Source organism: Lynx canadensis, chromosome B1 (genome assembly GCF_007474595.2).
Source record: "Lynx canadensis isolate LIC74 chromosome B1, mLynCan4.pri.v2, whole genome shotgun sequence".
NCBI lineage: Eukaryota > Metazoa > Chordata > Mammalia > Carnivora > Felidae > Lynx > Lynx canadensis.
In genome coordinates, this window is record NC_044306.2 from 52,434,911 (window position 1) to 52,456,370 (window position 21,460).

The following is a 21,460-nucleotide window of genomic DNA, read 5'->3' on the forward strand; positions in this document are numbered from 1 at the left end:
TGCCCCGTGAAGGCTGGCAGGCTGGCACCGCCGAAGCCCGGTACACCGCGCGCGTCGCTCGCAGTGGCTTAATTCTCCACCGGGTCGGTCGGAGGCGGAGGCCTATACTGGCGGGGGAGGGTTGCCAAGGCAACGGGAGCCCTCCCTCCGCACACACCCCTCCCGCACCCCGGCCCCTTGCTGACCTGGAGCCGCCGCCCGGGCGCGGGCTGAAGAAAGGGATTGGTGAGCGGAGGGGCGGGTTCGGGCGCAGAGAGGATAAAGGCGCTCGGGTTTCCGCTCGCGGCGCTAGGATCTCAGGCCACGTGCTGCTGCAGCGTGGGCTCTCGCAGCTCAGCATCTCTGGGAGGCTCCTTCGGAAGGTCAGTGCGGAGGTGGCCGGACGCTACCCCGGCGGCTGTACCCAGGAGCAGATCCACCACCGCCCCCCGCCCCCCTCCTTCCCCGGCTCCCGTTGGGACTCCGATCGATGTGACCCGGCCGTGAGCGCGGGTCTCCAGCCGTCGCCGCGGAGCTGGGAGCCGGGAGCCCGGGCCCGGGGGCGGGGGTGGACTGGGAGCCGCTCGGTCAACCGGACGCGACCCCCGACCCCTTCCACTTTGCAAGGGCAACCTCCACCAAGGAATAGAGATAGGCGCGGCTGTTCTCGTAAAACCGGTTTACCCGGTCAACTCCCAGGGAGGATGGGACCCCACACCCTTTTCCCCGGGAGCCAGGCTGAGGTCGGGAGACCCGTGTGCGGCTCACCCCCCGCGTCTTCTTGGGTCCCCTCTCCCCGGCAAGTGTGCATGGGAGGAGGACACCCGCTCTTCAGAGCCGGACTGCCCTCTGAGACCCTCTGTATCTCATGCTTTTTAAAACTCTGGCATTTTTTTCTAGACCATTTCTGGCTTTCGGCTCATCCCCACAGTAAGTCCAGATTTTACCAGCTCGTTGATGGAGTCTTTGCGTTTAGCAGTGTGGCTAAGTGCTCTAACTAGATTGCTCCATTAAATCCTCTCAGTAATCTAGTGTGGTGGTCCCATCATTTTCCCCTTTCTAAAACTGAGGAAACTTGAAGTTTGGCAAAGAGAGCGAGAGAGTTGGCGGTATCCTGAACCCCTTAGGCTGCTCGGGTGTCCTCCTAGGGAGGGGCGCAGAGGAACCGCATTGGAGGGGGCTTGGGGGGGCATGTGGAGGGTACCTTCTGCGCGACCACGGGGATGTTCCTCTTTGTCGTCTTCTTGGGTACCTGATCGCATCTCTTTTCTTGTAGGAGAAGAGTAGGGATGGTGGGAAGGAGCGTTTGAGACTCAACGAATCTGGTTTCCTACCCCTTCTTGGTGGTTAGTATTTGCCTGACCTCGGACAGGTCAATTCATCCTGCCAAACGGAGAAAAGATGTCAGCTTCAGGGTTACCGTGAGGGTTCAGTAAGAGTTCAGGAAAGCAGGTGTTTGATCAATGGTCAGTAGTTATGAGGTGCCTGGTTTTTCTTTGGGTCGGTACTGTTAAGAGTACACATTTAGTATTATTTAGTCAACCGGAAGATTGAAAGGAGAGATTGCCTTGCATGTGTTTTATAAGTGTTATTGGTCCTTAAAACAGGCTAAGAGGGAGAAGTGAAGGTGGGCGTGGTCAGCAGTTTACTGGAGCAAAGAAAGTAATCGTCCACTAGGCTAGGGCACATCTTCCTTGAAAGCAGTTTCACCGATTGCAGGGTTAGGAAGCCCCACTTTGAGGAGTAGGGAATGAAGGTTGGGAGCAACCGGTGGGTCCTGGAGACACCTGAGACTGGGAGAAAAGATGAAGCCGGTAGAACACAAGAGGTTTCAGCAGAGGGAGGAGAACAAATTGGGGAGTTAAGTGGGAAAAGGGCTTGGGAGTTTGGGTGAGACTGGAGTTTGGTAGGCACCAACTGAGCTGTTAGGTCTCTGGAGACAGCATTGATCTCTACTGGGCAAATTTTCTAGCTCCTCAGCAACATATGTCTGTGCAGACCATTTGTTGGTGCTGGAAACTTTTTCTAAAAGTGCATTTAGGGGTGCCTAGATGGCTCAGTTGGTTAAGCGCTGGACTCTTACTTTCGGCTCAGGTCATGATCTCAGGGTTGGTGAGATCCAGCCCGGTGTCAGGCTCCCAGACCCTGTTTGGGATTCTCTCTCTACCCCTCCCCCGCTTGCACACAGTGCTCCCTCTCAACTTGTTTATAAACATTTTTTTAAATTTTTTTTTTCAACGTTTTATTTATTTTTGGGACAGAGAGAGACAGAGCATGAACGGGGGAGGGGCAGAGAGAGAGGGAGACACAGAATCGGAAACAGGCTCCAGGCTCCGAGCCATCAGCCCAGAGCCTGACTCGGGGCTCGAACTCACGGACCGCGAGATCGTGACCTGGCTGAAGTCGGCCGCTTAACCGACTGCGCCACCCAGGCGCCCCTATAAACATTTTTTTAAAAAATGAATTTAAATTTTATTTTAAATTGTGGTTGCAATCGCATAATGTAAAATTTACCACGTTAACCATTTTTAAATGTACAATTCAGTGGTATTAAGTATATCCATGTTACTGTGCAACAGATCTGTAGAACTTTTTTCATCTCAGAAAACTGAAAGCATGTCAATTAATTAAACACTGATATTCCTTCCCCGTTATCCCCCACTCCTTGGCAACTACCTTTCTACTTCCTTTTTCTGTGATCTTCATTACTTTCGATACCTTGTGGAACTCGTAAGAGTGGAGTCATACTGTATTTGGCCTTTTGTGACTGACTCATCCGTTTGGCATGTTCTGGGGGTTTATCCATGTTGTGGCATGTGGCACAATCTCCTTTTTCAAGGCTGAATAATATACTGTTGTGTGTATATACCACATTTTGTCTATCCATTCATCTGTCAGTGGCTGGATACTTTTACCTTCATGCGTTAGTGCTGGAGATATGACTTAATAGTTCTTAGTTACTATCTCCATGGCTAAGAATGATTAGGGCTAGAATCGAAGGAGATCACAAGGCAACAAGCACATGAAGGGAAATTGATGGTGTACCCTCAAGGAAAAGGCCTATTTTGTTGGACTGAAGTGTTTCAATTTAGAGTTTCTTTTAATATTCCTGAAACAGAATTATCTATCTTCAGAGCAATCACAAGTGAAGTAAGTTTTTCCCCTGAGAAACTGAAGTAATTTTTTTCAGAGAACAGGGGCATTCTGTATTTTTTGTGTGGTGTAGACAAACCCTTGATATTTCCTGTTTTCTCCTTCCGGTCTATCTGTTCCACACGGTGTTTGGTGAGTACTGACATACATCAGGTACTCCTAGGAACTGCTCATAAGCACTCACAACTTTATGAGAGAGACAGCCATATTGTCTCCTGGCACCGAAAACCAACATGTCCAAATCCAAACTCCTTGTCTTCTCACCCGATCTGCTTCTCCAGGGAGCCCATTCTTACTGTAGCACAAATTAGAGACCTCAGTACTATTCTCCTTAATTCCTTAACTAGCCCTGCCATATCTGTACAATGACCAAAGCCACTTGAGCTCTGAGTCTTTATCTGTATCACCCCCACTCTCTTCCTGATGTCACTGCTGTCTTAGAGTTCTGTGGTTCATGCAGATAGGGTACATGCCAGGAGATGGGAAAAGTGGTATAGTAACCACCCTGGAGAGGCCTGGGTTCGGGAGGCACTTCATTATTTCTGGGGAGGAGTCTGTTGTTGACCTTTTTCTTTTTCATCCCTTTGCAGTTAAAGTAAACAAGGTGCTTGGGAGAGAGTCTACGGACTATAATCTGATCTTTAAAGAGGGACAGAGAATCTTTGATGGTTTCCCTTTATACATTTAATAACTAGGTTGGCAAGGCAAATTTTACTTTAGAGCAGCTCTCCTCAAAGTATGAGACAGATTTTAGGGTCTATGAGGTCAAACTGTTTTAAAAATAAGACTGAGATGTTATTCGCCATTTTCATTCTTTCTCTGACAAGCATACAGTGGGAATCTCCATGACTTGTGATGAGCCTTTCCTCTGATGGCTAATGAAATGTGTGCTTGTGTCTTCTAGAATCTCATGTTTCTAGAACTTTCTAAGGGTAAGTAGGCTTGGAGTATAAATATGTGTTTTCAGAGATAAACTCAGTTTATTTTTAGTACTTCTACTACATGCTTACTAGCTATCCAGTTATACCTACAATCACCTCTGTGACCTCGTTTTCTTTTATTAAGTCATTACTTTGAAATCTCTAAGTTTTGCATATATGGAAAAAAAACCCACAAAAAGTAAGTATGCTTTGTAGTCTTGATTTGAAAACTTTTCTAAATTTTTAAATGCTATAAAATTATTCTAAAATAAAGGATATTTATATATTTTTTATATATAAGGATAGATTGTTGGCTAAACAGGAAGATATTAGAAAACTTGATTTTTTTCTACTCAAAAATGTACCATTCATGTCTATAAAAGCTGGGGGAAAAAAATGAAATGATCTATCAAAATTGTCTGAATAATGGAAGGGAGGAATTTACTCCAGAGAAGTAGACAGAACTAAAAAAGACGTAAAAATGTGACAGATTGTGTCAGTTTTACATATGTTAGAAATTTACATTATATGTCTTATGCAGCAGAACCTTTTTTGAATAATATTATGGTACCAGTAGCATTATTCTGAGATCAACCATGCAGAGTCCTCTAAAGAAAAAAATGAATTGAATGGCTTAAATGTAGCTATGATGAGCTCTTTAAAAGCCAGAAATGATTTGTCACAGCTTTCCAAACTAGCAACGAAAAAGCTATTGAAGCTTCGGGCAGGCTAGGTTATCCAGTTGCGGTGGCTGGAGAAACACAATAAAGCCTTGTTGGGATGAAAAAGCATTGAAAGGAATCATTAGCACTGTCACTTTCTAATAATACAGAAGCTTGTCAAATTAAAACTTTCGCTGCACACATGAAGACCGCGTTAGTATCTTAACAGAAGTGAATTTTACCTTACAAATCAATGGAAGAACTAGCAGCCTTGGCTAGATTTGTCATTTTGTTTGTATTCCTTTGGTATCAGCACCAAACCGCTCACCAGAGAGCATCTTTTCAGGAGGTGCTTGACAGCAAATACAAGTGGTGCCAAAGTATTCAGCATAGAAGAACACTTTTAAATTTCAGGCTTTATCTGGGGATGACTGCATTGAATTTGCACTGCTGGGGCAGAAACAGTGTTGACTAAAACTACTGGTGCCTTTACAGGAATCAAGGCCGTGGCATCAAACGACCAGTAGATGGTCTTCTTCGTGGGCTTTCAATAAAAAAATAGAAAAGAAAAGAAAAATTTGCCAGATTTACTTACGAATGCCCTTTATATAATAGTAAAAATGTGAAGCTTTATTAAATCTTGACCCCGGAGGACCTATCTTTTTAGGATGCCATGTGGTAAGTGGATGCACCTGTTCTATGTCGAGGTGGGACGGCTTACTTGAGGTAAAGCACCTGAATGATTGAATTGTGAGGTGAACCACCCTCCTTCCCCACCCCCCCCACTTTGTTTTTAATGGAAAATTATTTTTGTTTCAATGAATAACTGAAAATCTAGGGTTATTCATACTTGGATGGTTGGAATGCATTTTCTTTCTCTCTCCCAAAAATAAACATTAAAAAAAAAAAGTGTGTGAGTGCAAGCGGGGGAGGAGGGCAGAGAGAGGGGGACAGAGGATCCGAAGTGGGCTCCCCAATGACAGCAGCGAGCCCAATGCGAGGCTTGAACTCACAAACCATGAGATCATGACCTGAGCCGAAGATGGGCCCTTAATCAACTGAGCCACCCAGGCGCCCCTGGAATACATTTTCTAAAAAAATGAACCAAGTGAGCTTGTCAATTCAAGAAAACAGCTAATGGTGTTTGTTGCCAAGTAACTTGTATCCACCACTGCGAGCTTGATAGCTTCCCAGTATTTAGAAGTTTTCTGATGAGATCAGTGTGACTTGTTGATATTGTATAGTGAAGTGTGTTAACATTTAGAAGCCCTGCTTAACTTGCTGATCCAGTATATGAGATTACAAAATCATTCAGGGGTAAAGGATCCATTCAAAGCACTAGATAGACCAGTGGGTTTTAATGTAATGGGGTGCATTGATAATGGCTTCAGATTCTACTTTGCAGGTAACGTTTAAGAAACTACCATGTGTTGAGTTTGGGATAGCAAAGATGAGTATCCAGAATTCTCTGAAAAGCCTTTTATTTATTTTATTTTTTTAAGTTTTATTTATTTATTTGAGAGAGAGAGACAGCACCGAGTCGGGAGAGGCAGAGAGAGGGAGAGAATCCCAGGCAGGCCCTGCACTGCCAGCTCAGAGCCCAACGTGGGGCTTGAACTCACTATACTCTCGTGGCCTGAGCCAAAATCAACAGTCTGATGCTTCACTGACTGAGGCACCCAGGCACCCTTGAAAAGGCTTTTAAAACACTGCTCCCTTTCCCCATTCTTTTGCCGTGTGCTGGAGTTTTCTATACATACTTCAATTTAAGTCACAGATGGGGTGCAGAAGCATGTGTGAGAATCCAGCTGTTTTCCATTAAGGCAAACAACAAAGATGTACAAAATGTAAACAGTGGCACTCTTCTCACTAGGTTTTTTTAAAAAATGTGGTTATTTTCATAAAAATATGTTTATCTGTTTATTGGTTTTAAGTGAATTTTATGGTAAACGTTTCTCGATTTTGCTTTCTAACACAACAAACGTTGTCCGATGTAACCCACATAAACAAAAGCTCTTTTTCGTCTTCAATTTTTAAGAATGTAAAGGGGTCCTGAGACCAGAAAACCTGAGAATTGCTGCCTTAAGACTATGAGATTGAACTTGGCCGTAAGTAGCGAGGTGATAATCTTGACTTGGAAAAGCGACATGCTATAGATGGTTGGCAGTTTTGTTTTCAGTGCCCATGCATGATTAATCAGAGCAGTCCCATGATGGCGACAGTACTGTGGCTTGGTGTTTAAGAACTAACTGGTTGACTCCCTGGCCTGTGGCATATAGTGGGAGTGCGAGTTTCAAATGTTAGCTGTTAGTAGTAGTGAGATAAGAAGAACCAACTCAGTTATGAATTGTCCACGTTGTTAACCTAAAATGCTTTATATTCGTTTAAGAATGTGAGCCTCCTCCATGCTTTCTCCTTGTGGGGAAAGAGATGAATGGAGTCGCAAGTCTTTTGTATCTTCAAGGTTTGCTTTTTCCCTGACTTCAGTCTGTTTAACCTTTATTTTCATTTCTTTAAGGTTTATTTTTGGGGGGGGAGGGGCAGAGAGAATGGGGGACAGGAACCGAAGCTGGCTCAGAGCTGACAGCAGAGAGCCCAGCCCATGGCTCTGACTTATGAACCGCAGGCTCATGACCTGAGCCGAAGTTGGAAGCTTAACCAGCTAAGCCACCCAGACACCCCTTCTTTAACCTTAAAAGAGGAAAAACTAGAGGCGCCTGGGTGGCTCAGTTGGTTAAGCGTCCAACTTTGGCTCAGGTCATGATCTCGAGGTTCGTGAGTTTGAGCCCCCTGTCAGGCTTTGTGCTGACAGCTCAGAGCCTGGAGTCTGCTTTGGATTCTTTGTATCCCTTCCTCTCTGCCTCTCCCCCACTTGGGGTCTCTCTCTCTCTCTCTCTCTCTCTCTCAAAAATAAACATTAAAAAAAAGAAACAAACCCACCTTTTTCAACTAGCCATCCATTATTTGCTGGTCTCAGAGACCAGCATGCAGCACCAAGGAGCAGACGGCAGAATCCCAAGAAGCTTTTCCACCATTTGGCAAGGATGGTGATGGAACCATAACAACAGAAGCATTGGGGACTGTAACCGGGTCTCTTGGGCAGAATCTCCCAGAAGCAGAGTACAGAACACGATCAGTGAAGTGGATGCTGATGATAAGGACACACTTGACCTCCTGGAATTTCTGACAATGATGGCAAAAAAAAAAAAAAAAATGAAAGGCACAGTGAAGAAGAAATTGGAGAAGCAGTCCACGTGTTTGTTAAGGATGGCAATGGCTATGTGAGTGCAGGGCTTGGCCATGTGATGACAAATTTGGTGGAAAAGTGAGCAGATGGTAGGCTGATAAAACGATCAGGGAAGCAGATATTCAGTCCAACTATGAGGAGTTCGTACACACAGTGACAGCAATGTGCAGATACTGCACAATGTGTTCCAAGTTATTTGCCTTTTTTTGGTAACTTGTCTGTAAAAGGTTTCCCCCTGCTGTCCAACAATATGCATGTATAGCAATTAGGAGTTCATTCCACCGTGTTTCCTTCCCTTATCTTACTGTCATGGTCCTGAAACCTTGAGAAAACTGATCTAGTCACATGTGGCATGCGGCTGCCTCTGGATTAATCTAGGCCCTTCTGAACACCTAAACTGAGATGGAGTGGGTCAAAGGAGGAAAGATCTGGGTTATGCCTTTTTTTTAAGTAGTTTTCTTTAGGAAATGTCAGCATGTTGTAGAAGTGAGGAGCCAAGACTCAGTGTGGAGTATGGACAGTCAGCAATATGTACTTGAGCATTGCACTATTGCAAAATGGGTGTATTATCCAGGTATTCACACGCTGTTTCTTGCACTACTGGTCCCATACTAGAAACATTTTTTTGATAGCTCCTTACTTTTTGAAGAGCGTTTTTTTTTGTTTTTGTTTTTTTTTTAATGAGCGAGAGGAGGCGGGGGAGAATCTTAAGCAGGCTCCACGCTCAGCCTGGAGTCAAACGCCAGGCTCCATCCTGTGACACTGGGATCGTGACCTGAGCAGAAATCAAGAGATGTTTAACCCACTCAGCCACACAGGCGCCCCACTTGCTTTTTAAATTTTGTGTAGCCACTTAAAGTGCTATGGCACAGTTTGCCTCGAATCCATTCCAAGTTGTGTGTTTGGTTTCCAATTTAAAAAAAATTACAATTTACTCCACCCTGCCTCCGAACCCGGCCCCGCAAAAAAAAAAAAAGAAGAAGAAAAAGAATCCTGTTCTTACCTGGTGTCGGGTGACAACCATGACTAAAAGGATGATTTCTCCAAACAAAGGTCTTTCTGAGATGCTTGGGCCTTTCCTGTAATGCAGTCCAGAGGAGGGGGGGCCTTTTGTCCAGTCCTGACCACCCCCACAGCAAGCTAGAGAGGCTCCAGCAGAAGGCTCTCCTCTGCTTGTTTGGCAAAGTTGGCTGGGACTAAGGGCCCCCGTGCTTTGAAGGGCTGTGTTACTGTTCCTGCCTCAAGGCGCTGAGCAGAGCGTGGTAGCTGGCCAAGGTCAGATCTAAAACTGGCATCTACCTTTTCTCCTTGTATGATGCAAAACAGGTGGTGGAGATCTTGTCAGCTCTTTGTAACGGGGCAGGCCAGCAGGATTGGCTCTGAAGCTTTATCTCCCAGCTCTGTTGGAAAGCTTACTGTGGAAGCCACAGGGCTGTGTGCAGAGTGCGGTAGGCCTGACTTTAGAGGGTCGGAACCAGCAGAGCAAGCGGGGTAGCTCTGATTTACTCTTGTGACATGCTTGTCTGGGTGCAGGGCATGGAATCAGGAAAATGGAAGCCCTGCATGCGGATCTGGTCTCAAGCCATGTATGATTGGACCATCTTGGCCTCCTAAGGCCAGAACTGATTTCATGGTCAGTAAGCAATAAAACTGGTGAGGAAGAGGAGGGAGACTAAAATGTACGTGATCTGGAAGGAAAGGAGAAGATGGCTTTTTTGTTGTCGTTGTTGTTGTTTATTCATCTGTTTTTGAGAGAGAGACTGAGAGTCCCGAGCAGGCTCAGCACTGTCCGTGTAGAGCCCGACGCAGGGTGGGAACTCACGAACCATGAGATCATGACCTGAGCTGAGAGAAGAGTCAGATGCTTAACTGACTGAACCACCCACGTGCCCCAAAAATGACTTTTCTAAATGATCCTTTCTAAGGAGATGGCAGTAAACAAAGTAGTTACAGCTTATTAAATATCGCCAAGGGCCTTTTTATCTTAACCATCTGCTTTTCTAGTCTGGTTCATTCTGAAGGTAACATCTGAGTGTTAGCACAAGATCTACAGGGCACTGGCTTATGAAACCTGGGACCTGTTTGTGCCTTGTGATGGTGCGTGGACAGACTGGTAACAGTTGTAAAGATTTGAAGGCTTCACTGGAATCCACTGACTTGGTGTTTCTGGCTGTATATACGGTCACCTCCACTGTGACCATTAGATGCCATTGATGTCCGCATTGTGCGATTTCAGTTCTAAATCTCTGCCCGGCTTTTGTTTGCCTACAGTGTTTGATGCCCTTTTCACAGAGCACGGCTCATGGCAGGCTCTTGACCGGCTTCCCACTCGGTAGCCTCTTTAGTTCAGTTCACGACTCCAAACGGTTTTTGGGTCATGAGCTGACAATCTTAGTGTTCATTTCAGTTAAAGAGCTTGAGTCTGGACGCGTTGGGAGAATAGAAGATTGTGTAGTGAGCTCTGCTCCTTTATTACTGCAGGGTATTTGAAGAGCGATGCCGGTCGCCAGGATGCTGCGGCAGGTTGTGGGCCAGATGCCGGGGAGACCAGCCTGTGGCTGCTGGACCTCTGCCCCGCTGGCCCGGTTTCTGGGCACCTCCCCTCGGCAAATTCCAGCAGATGCCAACTTCTACTCTTCCTCTTTCTCTGGAACAGACCAGCCACGCGTCTTAATTACAGGTTGGGGTGTTTTTTGTTCTTGTTTTTTGTTTCTTTTTTCCACATTTGAAACTTGATTCTTATTTTCTTTTCTGTGCTGTCTCTGTGTGACTTTGTGTTTGGAAGGTCTGCCATGTCACCAGCTAACATATTCATCAGAAACTACCTGTTCTGCTATTGGCTTCCTCCAGAATCTTGCAAGCCCCAAATCCTTATTTTGTCACGGTTGCCGGTGCTTCATTTTCTTGTCACAATCTTTTTTTTTTTTTTAATGTTTGTTTATTTATTTTGAGAGAAAGGGGGTGGGGAGCGCACGAGCAGGGGAGAGGCAGAGAAAGAGGGAGAGAGAATCTCAAGCAGGCTACGTACTATCAGCGAAGTGTGCAATGGGGGACTCAATCCCATGAACTGCGAGATCATGACCTGAGCCGAAATCAAGAGTCCGATGCTTAACCAACTGAGCCACCCAGGTGCCCCTCCTTGTTGTAATTTTTTATGGTCTGAAGGGAGGATAGAGGGACCTGGGGGCCAAGAAGCTGCTGTGGAGCTCCGGTGTCCTTGTCTGCTGGGATGGCCTGGGGGGCGAGGGCTCACAGATAGGTCATATGCAGGGACTGGGGCATGGACTGTGCATCAGGCACAGCTTTTCTTGGCCAGACCCCTCAACCTGAACCTGGCGTCACCTGTCCCAAGCAGCTGCTGCGTGTTTGTGTGTGGGCAACAGAGAAGGCAGGTCAGGGCCTGAGGAACCCGTTGCCAACATCGCACAACGTTGTTGATCTTGCCGCTGCACTCACTCCCTGTGCTCCGGGCCTCGTGTACACCCAGCCCCTGATGTACGCTCCTCGCTCTGGGCTTCACAGGGCGCTCTGCGTCCTTCCAGCCCCCCCAAGCCCACCTCCGATTTGACGGGCACGCTTTATTTCCTCCTTCCTGCCAGATTGTCTTCCCTTGGCTTCCTACCTTCTTCACACTGTGTGTGTGTGTGTGTTTCTGTCACTGCCGCTGCCTCTTCTCCTGCTGGAGACTGACTTCAGGTGTAGTCAGTTCCCCGCTGCACTGTCCTCCCTGGTTTACCTGCTTCTCTGGTTTACTCCTTCCTGCCTCCACCAACAGAGCATCTTCTAGAACCCAGTGGTGATGTTAGTGGGCTTGGCTCTAGTCCCACGGTAACAAGTGCTTACAGGAAACCCCACTTTCTGTATCTCTCCACCTCGTTTATTTCTCTCAGATGGAATTTGCTGTCACATTCCCCCAAATGTACCCATAGCCCCAACCTCTCCCACTTCTGTCAATAGCATATTTTGTTTTCAATGTTTATTTACTTCTGAGAGTGAGCGAGCATGCACGCAAGCAGAGGAGGGGCAGAGAGAGAGGGAGAGAGAGAATCCCAAGCAGGCTTTGTGCTGTCAGCACAGAACCCAACACAGGGCTTGAAGTCACAAACCGTGAGATCATGACCCGAGCCAAGATCAAGAGTCCGACGCTCAACAGACTAAGCCACCCAGGCGCCCCCGTCAGTGGCATTTTTAAGCCTCTAATCAGGAAGCTCTAAGATACATTTTTAATTTTCTTCATAGCTCCTTGTCGATTCAGATGTTTGCCCCCTTTTCAGATGACTTCCTGGTTTGTCCCCTTTTTCCCCTCTCCTGTCAGCCCAGTTCTGCTGGAGGATGGGCTTCTGGATAATCCCACTGGAGGCTGATCTCAAACCCTTATATTTGAATGTCTTGGCACCTGTCGCACACAAGCATCAGAGCCCATCAAATAATGAGAGGCAATTCCTGGTCCAGGGAGCTAGGAAGTTGTCCGGCTTTCTTGTGATTTTTCTCTTCCTTCACCCTTGCTTTCTTTCCCACAACTACTCCATGCTGGGAAGAGTTTTGTCTCTGAAACTAATGTTACCTGCATTGATCTCTGTCTTAGCTTGGAGGAGGTAATTTAGTTCTGTCAGGTCAGACTAGCACTTTCCCTAATTAGCTGAGATTGTCATATAGTCGTCGTGTGTCATTGTGTTCTGGGAATAATTGAATCGGTTAGATTTGGATTAAAGGTCCACTTTTTTCTTCTTCATCTAGGGGGTCTTGGCCAGCTTGGAGTGGGGCTTGCTAACTTTTTGAGGTAAGAGCCCAAAAAGCTAAGATTGAAAATCTGAATTCTTTAGTATGTACAACTTGCCTTTGGTGCCATTTTATTATTTAATTTTTCTCTTCCTTCTTGCCCCTTACCATTTTAAAGGTGTCCCAGCTAACTGGCTGTTTAGAATACGTTTTATTTTGCCTCTTAACATCATACACTTGTAACAGGTCCATGGCTCATCCTCTCCCACGCTGGTCCTTTTCCCTGTTGAGTGTTTTCATCGGACCAGTTATATCCTAGATGTACCTACTCATGTGTTTTGATTTTGTCCTTCAGGAAACGATTTGGGAAGGACAATGTGATTTTGTCCGACATAAGGAAACCACCAGATCACATCTTCCACGGTGGTAAGAGATCAATATGTCTTGCTTTTGTTTTATCTCTTGATTTTCAGATTCCAGTTAGAGAGGCAGTTCATGGAATCACTGTGTACAACAGCTCATAACCAGGCTTGTGATGAAAAGAAAGGCATTATTGGGGTGCCTGAGTGGCTCAGTTGGTTAAGTGTCCAACTCTCAAGCTCAGCTCAGGTCTTGATCTCAGGGTTGTGAGTTCAAGCACCGTGTTGGGCTCCATGCTGGGAGTAAAGCCTACTTTAAAAAAAAAAAGAAAAGAAAGGAAGAAAGCACTTTTGAGGCAGAGTTGTGTCACTATTAAAAATCTCCTATGTTGTGGATGCCTGGGTGGCTCAGTCAGTTAAGCATCCAACTTTGGCTCTGGTCATGATCTCACCTGAGATCATCTATGAGGTGTCCAAGGTCCACATGGGACTGTGCTGACAGCTCAGAGCCTGGAGCCTGCTTCAGATTCTGTGTCTCCCTCTCTCTCTGTCCCTCCCCTGCTCATGCTCTATGTCTCTCTCTGTCTCTCTCTCTCTCTCAAAAATAAACATTAAAATAACAAATGAATAAATAAATAAAATAGAATAAAAATCTCATACATTTGTCCCTAGTAGTTCTGGGAAATGTCTGCAGTGATGCTGTTGTTTGCTCAAGTGTTACAAGAACAGGAGAGTTCTGAACATGAAGTAAAGTTTTGGAATATTTTGGATGTTATCTGGGATAGTATTTTTGGAATAAAAACTTTGATTCTTGCCTTTTTGAGTGCTTAGTTAACTTCTTGGCTCAGAGGGAAAATAAACAAAAATCAAGTGCTCTAATGAGGAAAGGGAGCTTTAAAAATTTATAGAAATTAATAGAAATTAATCTATTTCTGCATAGGCTTGCTCTTAAATTGCTGTGCATACACACAAGGCCTCCAGACTCCTCTACTCAAGTTTTCTCCTACCTTGGAAACCTTTTTATAATGTCTGCGAGTCCTTTGTGGCTCCACGTCAGCATTTGGCTTACCGGTACTTACCATAACACCAAGTTTGAAAATTATTTCCACCAACTGCCAGTACTGGGAGCCTGAAAGACTAGACCAGTACACAGAAGAGAGGCAGCAATGGAGGAGAGGGTGCCATTCGAGGGGCCTCTAGGAAGGGTTGAGTGTTATCATGTGGCCCCTGGGGGCCGTGGGGGAAGTTGCCACTGAACGAAACTGGCTCTTCCTCCAGCCTGACCGGGTATGATGAACTCCTGCTTATGGTTCTTCTCTACCAAGCTGTATATTCTTTCAAAACTCCACTTTTATATTCCTTTTAAAATAGGTAACTTTTCAACAGAGTGAAATCACTGTGTGCATGTCGGGTAGTATTAACGGCACCAACTCTGGAACCGGCTGCCTGGTTGTGACCCCAGTTCTTCCACTTGCTCTCTGTTTCATCCTGACTAGTTCTTACTTCTCTGTGCCTCAGTTTCCTCCTCGATAAAATGTATCTCCCTGAAAAACTGTAGGAGAGCTAGAGAGAGAGAAAGCCCGTAGGACAGTGCCTGGCAAGCGTAGGTCTTGTGTAAGCATTAGCTATTAGTACCTGTGGGGTGGTAGGGGTTTGTTACTCTTTTCATAAGAAAAATGCTGCATGTTGTCCAAGTGGTTTAGTTACCAAGTTGACCCTACTGGAATTCACAAGCCAACAGGAGAGGAAGAGAAAGTTCACTTAGCTTTTTAAACCCCAAACTTGCGCATCTGTGGTCTTGCTGTGTTCCTCGTAGGCCCATTTATTTATTCTGACATTCTGGATTACAAGAATCTTCGGGAGATCGTGGTAAACAACCGCATTACCTGGTTGTTTCATTATAGCGCTTTGCTCAGTGCCATTGGAGAAGCAAACGTGTCCTTGGCCAGAGCCGTAAATATCACTGGTAAGTTTCTTGCCCCAAATGATCTGTTTGCCAGTTTTTTCAGTTCACCGGGAAGAGACTTTTCAGACTGTGACCATGTCTGTTCGTTTCAGGATTGCATAACGTCCTGGATGTTGCAGCAGAGCACAATTTGCGATTGTTTGTGCCTAGCACAATCGGAGCTTTTGGACCTACTTCTCCCCGGAATCCAACTCCCGATATCTGTATTCAGAGGCCCAGGACTATCTACGGGGTGTCCAAGGTCCATGCGGAGCTCATGGGAGAAGTAAGCATTGCTTGGCAAGATAACTCCGTGTTGCCTTTTCTGTTCGTTTTTGCCTCCAACACTTGCTGATTCATCCTTGGGGTGACTTTTCCCTGCCCCCGCCCCTTCCCAGCCCCCAGAAGTGCTCCTAAACTGATTGTGTTTGCCAAGTGGTGAGTCCTGATAGCTCCAGAAGAACTCCTCAGCCCTTGGCCACATGATAACACTCAGCCCTTCCTAGAGGCCTCTCAAATGGCACTCTCTCCTCCACTGCTGCCTCTCTTCTGTGTGCTGGTCCAGTCTTTCAAAAAGCTCCCGGTACTGGCAGTTACTGGAGGTGATTTTAAAACTTTGTGTTCTAGAGAACGTCAAATGACTTTGGGTTTTAGTTTTTTAAATAATCGTTGTCTTTATAACTCTACAGCAAATGTCAATTGGTGTTTGCTCCTTTAGCTGATATATCAGTTATTGCTCTCCTCTCCCCCTGCCCCCCCACCCCCTGCACTTTCCAGTGCTGTATTGCAGGAACATGCCCGTGGAGAATTGTTCAGGACAATGAGCAGTGACTTGCTTCCAAACAAAGTCAGAAACCCCTAGTGCGGGCTGATTTATTATTTACCGTGTTAATATGTCACCAGAGTGATGATTTTTTGAAGAGAAAAACCTCAGGATTATTTATTAAAGAAAAATGAGTGACTCTTAGAAATCCTACAGTCTCCTTTCCTTAAGGAATATTTTAATAGAACTGCATGGAAAGATCTTTCACCAAAAAAAAGCGTTTTTTTTTTGTTTGTTTGTTTGTTTTCTTTGCTCTGATTGAAAAGACTGGTTTTAAAGTAGTTTTTCTCTTTTCTCTAGTATTATCATTACCGGTATGGGTTAGATTTCCGATGCCTGAGATACCCTGGAATCATCTCTGCGGACTCCCAGCCTGGTGGAGGAACAACTGGTAAGTGTTGTTTTCTGTTTCTGTCCCATGTGAGAAGGTCTTTCTTAGTGCTGTGAAGAGGTGAGGGACCAGCCGTCTTTTAGCTGTGTGCTCACAGATGTCCCACATCCCCTCTGGGAGGTGCATCTGAGAAACTCACGGAATCCTCTTGACTTGAACTTGTTAAGGGCAGCTCATGCTGATGCTGCAAATCCAGCTCAGGATTGGCCACCCACAGTGGTGGAATCAGATCGGGTGTGAGGACATATTTGTCACCCGCAATGTAGGAAGACACCAAACAGGAAATAGCCTCCTTTTTTTTTTTTTTTTTTTTTTTAATGCAGCCTTTGTTTCTTCATGCAGAGAGGGTTGGGTTTTTTTTTTTTTTTCCATTTTTTAATTTTTTTTAATGTTTATTTATTTTTGATAGAGACACAGTGTGAGCAGGAGAGGGGCAGAGAGAGAGGGAGACACAGAATCTGAAATAGTACTGACAGCTCAGAGCTTGTGGGGCTTGAACTCACAGACCTTGAGATCATGACCTGAGCCGAAGTTGGATGCTTAACTGACTGAGCCACCCAGTCGCCCCAAGAGCTTTGTTTCTTAATGCAGAAAATGGACTGTATGCATTGCATATTTTATTTTATTTTTTATGATTTTTAAAAAATTTTTGCATACAGCGCAATATTGGTTTCAGGAGTAGATGCATTTTATTTATTTATTTTTAATTATTTTTTTTTTTAACATTCATATTTATTTTTGAGACAGAGAGAGACAGAGCATGAACAGGGGAGGGTCAGAGAGAGGGAGACACAGAATCCGAAACAGGCTCCAGGCTCCGAGCTGTCAGCACAGAGCCCGATGCGGGGCTTGAACTCACGGACCGCGAGATCATGACCCGAGCCGAAGTCGGCCGTTTCACCGACTGAGCCACCCAGGCGCCCCAGTAGATGCATTTTAAAAGGAGCTTAAGTATTATTATAATTAATTTGGACTCAAGCATGCATTATATTCAGTAACCCCTATATGAGGGGTCCTGAGATACAATATAAAAGATAAATCTTGACAAAATCTGAGGGATTTTAAAGGAGATTTTGGTTTGGGTTACTTTTGAAAAAGCTTTTGCCTTAATACAGTGCCTGTCCTAGGAATCCCTCAGGATCTTTGGTGTTTTTCAGGGGGTCTCAGAGGTCAAAACTGTTTTCATCTCAGTACTAAGATGTTGTTTGCCCTTTTTTCACTCCCTTCTATGAGGGCACGGAGGACTTTTTTAAAAGGCTGGGTGATGTGTGGTGGCCCGTGGCCTGGACGCACAAGTAGGCCGCAGACCCCGGCTGTCTCCTTCTAAACCAAGCAGTGGAGAGATTGTCAAATGAGTAAAACATGCCATTTTTTTCCCTAAATTTTCTCTTGTTTGGAAAATATGTTCTTCATATAAAATATCATATATATATGAACATGTGATGGGTTTATTGTCATTTTATTTTTTTTTTTTAATTTTTTTTTTTCAACGTTTATTTATTTTTGGGACAGAGAGAGACAGAGCATGAATGGGGGAGGGGCCGAGAGAGAGGGAGACACAGAATCGGAAACAGGCTCCAGGCTCTGAGCCATCAGCCCAGAGCCTGACGCGGGGCTCAAACTCACGGACCGTGAGATCGTGACCTGGCTGAAGTCGGACGCTTAACCGACTGCGCCACCCAGGCGCCCCTGTTGTCATTTTAAAATGTAGTAATATTTTTTTTAATTCTCAGTTAATTTCTCGTGTGGTAGGTACTGGTGTAACTCCCACTAATAAGACCTCCTGGAGGGGGGTCCTCAGTGTTGTTTAAGAGCATAAAGAAGTTCTGGGGCACCTGGGTGGCTCAGTCAGTTAAGCGTCCAACTTTGGCTCAGGCCATGATCTCATGGTCTGTGGGTTCAAGCCCCGCATCGGGGTCTGTGCTGACCGCTCAGAGCCTGGAGCCTGCTTCGGATTCTGTGTCTCCCTCTCTTTCTCTCTCTCTCTCTCTCTCTCTCTGCCCCTCCCCTGCTCATGCTCTGTCTCTCTCTGTCTCAAAATAAATACAAACATTAAAAAAAACATTTTTAAGAGTTGGATGCTCAGGGGCACCTGGGGGGCTCAATCAGTTGAGCCTCCGACTTCAGCTCAGGTCATGATCTCGCAGTCCAGGGGTTTGAGCCCCATGTCAGACTCTGTGCTGACAGCTTGGAGCCTGGAGCCTGCTTCGGATTCTGTGTCTCCCTGTCTCTCTGCTCTTCCCCTGCTTGCACTCTCTCTCTCTCTCTCAAAAATAAATAAACGTTAAAAAAAAACTTTTTTTTAAAAAAGAGCATAAAGAAGTTCTGAGACTAAGGCTTCTGAGAACCACTGCCCTAATGCAAGAGGTTCATTCACTGTTTTAAGAAGACCCACAGACAGGATTCTCTTTCAGACTATGCAGTCCAGATCTTCCACGATGCTGTAAAGAATGGCAAATTTGAGTGCAACCTGAAATCCAGCACGCGGCTCCCAATGATGTATATTGATGATTGCCTCAGGGCTACCCTGGAAGTCATGGAGGCCCCGGCAGAGTCCCTGTCCATGAGGACCTACAATGTCAATGCCATGAGTTTCACCCCTGAGGACCTGGCCCAGGAGCTTCTCAAGCACATACCAGAATTCCAGATCACGTACAATGTGGATTCTGTTCGACAGGCCATAGGTTGGTACATTGTTGCAAACCCCATGACAACCAAAGTTAAGCTTCAGTCTGGGCTGAGAGTCCCCTGAGGACACAAAGCGCAGCGGATAAGGAGGGCCTGACACTTTCTGCAGAAGGAGCTGCTGTTGAGCCAACAGTTGGTACAGTTTGGGGAAATCCTACCTAAAGGGGGTGGAATAGTTCTGTTCCAAATAAACAGCTTATCAGCATTTTGCCATTTTATAGTTTAGACGTAAAACAAGCAGACAGTGTAAGAAAATATCCCTGGGGTTTCCAATGCTGGGACTCTGCCACTGTGGCCCTTGAGCACTGTTTGAGTATAAGATTCCTACCTTACAACTTCGTGTCACATTTTCATAGTGTGTCACAATTCACAGTGTCTGACAGGAGGCATGTTAAGAGAAGGTGGCTGTGAATGCACATGATGGCCACTCTGGTCTGCTCAAAGGAAGAATTTCAAAGAGTGAATTTCCTTGGTGTACCTTGTACAGGAGACCTTCATATAAAATGTTCTAGACCTTTTTGCAAATCTAGAGCCTGAGTAACTTAAGTTTCTGTTCCATGTCTTTTCCTAGCGGATAGTTGGCCGATGAATTTTGATGACAGCAATGCTCGGAAAGACTGGGGGTGGAAACACGACTTTGATCTTCCAGAGCTGGTGACGACGATGTTGAACTTCCATGGCTCTGATACCAGAGTTGCCCAGGCTAACTGAGAGAATCATAAGGGAGGACTCCTGTATCCTGGACAGCTGTCAAGGGAAAACCATAATGACCCCCAGGCTATATACCCCAAGGAACCTCGATTATCAGGAGTGCAAGGACTAATTGGAGGAAATTTTGGCAGCTCATATTGAATTGCCAGATTGGAGAATCAAGTTGGCTTTTGCATTTTCAAAATGCTATAGGTTTGGTGGTAGGAGTTCTCAATCTTTGCTGTTTGCCTAAACTTGCCCAAACACGCATATCACAGAATGAAGGCTTAAGTCATAATAGTTTCCATTTAGGTTAATTAAGATGAAGTGACCATTTTGGGGAAGGTGGAAGTATGTGATGTTTGTCTTTAATTAAATTTAATTTTCGTATCACTCCTAAGACTCCATTATTCTCTTGACTAGAGACCAAAGATTACATTTTAAAGACTATCCAAGATGATCTCCTAATTTGTAAGTATACTTTACTATCCCATCAGGACTTTAAAAATGTTTGACATATTCATGTTCATAATATACGTGAGATTTTAATACTTCTTCAACAATTATCACTTCTCATTTATTTTTCTGTAAAAAGACATATGTGTAGGACATTAGGAGTATCAAAGATGACCTAACTAATAATGGGTAGCACCTCCTACTTTGATTACCTTCCCAGTCGTGAGCTAAGTGTTGATTACCAGGACTGTAGTTCTCTCACCTGGCCTTGTCAATCTCCCCGAGGAGCTTCTCTCAATGTTCAGGTTTCTGGGCCCCATCCCTTCAGATGACTCAACAAATGGGGGTGGGAATTTCAAAAGGCCACTGGTTATTCTATTCCAGCTATGGCCTGCTGGACCAGGTCCAAACACTATTTTCTAAAGAGAACTTTTCTTGTGATAGCCTTTTTGTTACACACTTAGGCTGAGCTTTCAGAAGACCTGCTCTATACCCTCTGAAGCAATTCCTATGTAAATATATACAGGTTGACTTTTTTCCAGCTACCTCCGGATACCTGTGGAATTACTGGAGAGTGAAATTCCAAGATTAATCATGAGCATATTGGACAATAGCTGTCATGGACTAAAAGACATTTCTATTATGTGCTTACTGTCAATGTTTTGTATTTGGATTTTTTTTTTTAATGTTCATCTTTGAGAAAGAGAGAGAGAGAGTGTGAGTGGGAAAGGGGCAGAGAGAGAGAGAGGGAGACGCAGAACCCGAAGCAGGCTCCAGGCTCTGAGCTGTCAGTACAGAGCCCAACGTGGGGCTTGAACTCATGAGCCGTGAGATTGTGACCTGAGCCAATGTCAGATGCTTAATCAACTGAGCCACCCAGGTGCCCCTGTATTTGGTATTTTTAACTGCAGGGTAGAAGTGTGAACTTTTTTGGAGGTATAACTGGATTTAAAATCTATTTAACTTTTAACTGGAGAACTTCTAAATAATTGAATTATTGGGGCGCCTGGGTGGCTCAGTCGGTTAAGCGGCTGACTTCGGCTCAGGTCATGATCTCGCAGTCCGTGAGTTCGAGCCCCACATTGGGCTCTGTGCTGACCGCTCAGAGCCTGGAGCCTGTTTCAGATTCTGTGTCTCCCTCTCTCTGACCCTCCCCCATTCATGCTCTGTCTCAAAAATAAATAAACGTTAAAAAAAATTTTTTTAAATAAATAATTAAATTATTTAATAGTTATTTTGATATAGTTTTTTTCCCTACTTAATATAATGAAGCTTATATTGATGTGTATTATTTTCTAAAGCCAAACAGTAATGAGTTCTTTTTTAATGTTTATTTATTTTTGAGAGAGAGAAAGTAGAGGAGGGGCAGAGAGTGAGGGAAAGAGAGAATCTCAAGTAGGCTCTGCACTATCAGATCAGAGCCCCATG

At 45.0% G+C, this 21,460-nt stretch overlaps 1 protein-coding gene across 7 annotated transcripts; it reads left to right on the forward strand.

The window, feature by feature from the left end:
- Positions 1 to 271: 271 nt before the first annotated feature.
- Positions 272 to 20,734, forward strand: LOC115512059 (L-threonine 3-dehydrogenase, mitochondrial). 7 transcript variants are annotated; one of them, XR_003968266.1, is made up of 11 exons: positions 272 to 362; positions 10,443 to 10,641; positions 12,699 to 12,741; positions 13,036 to 13,106; positions 14,856 to 15,005; positions 15,098 to 15,270; positions 16,108 to 16,198; positions 18,613 to 18,882; positions 19,458 to 19,620; positions 20,009 to 20,047; positions 20,575 to 20,727. XR_003968266.1 is itself a non-coding variant. In XM_030312708.1 (11 exons), the coding sequence occupies exons 4-11, from the start codon at positions 10,458 to 10,460 to the stop codon at positions 19,595 to 19,597; spliced, it is 1,122 nt and encodes a 373-aa protein (XP_030168568.1). In that variant the 5' UTR covers positions 3,960 to 4,064; positions 5,210 to 5,392; positions 6,753 to 6,822; positions 10,443 to 10,457; the 3' UTR covers positions 19,598 to 19,969. The 7 variants fall into 7 exon arrangements, 6 of the variants coding, with proteins under 6 accessions (XP_030168573.1, XP_030168567.1, XP_030168572.1 ...); XM_030312708.1 differs by lacking the exons at positions 272 to 362; positions 20,009 to 20,047; positions 20,575 to 20,727 and adding exons at positions 3,960 to 4,064; positions 5,210 to 5,392; positions 6,753 to 6,822 and having other exon boundaries at positions 19,458 to 19,969; XM_030312713.1 differs by having other exon boundaries at positions 20,009 to 20,734.
- Positions 20,735 to 21,460: the final 726 nt, after the last annotated feature.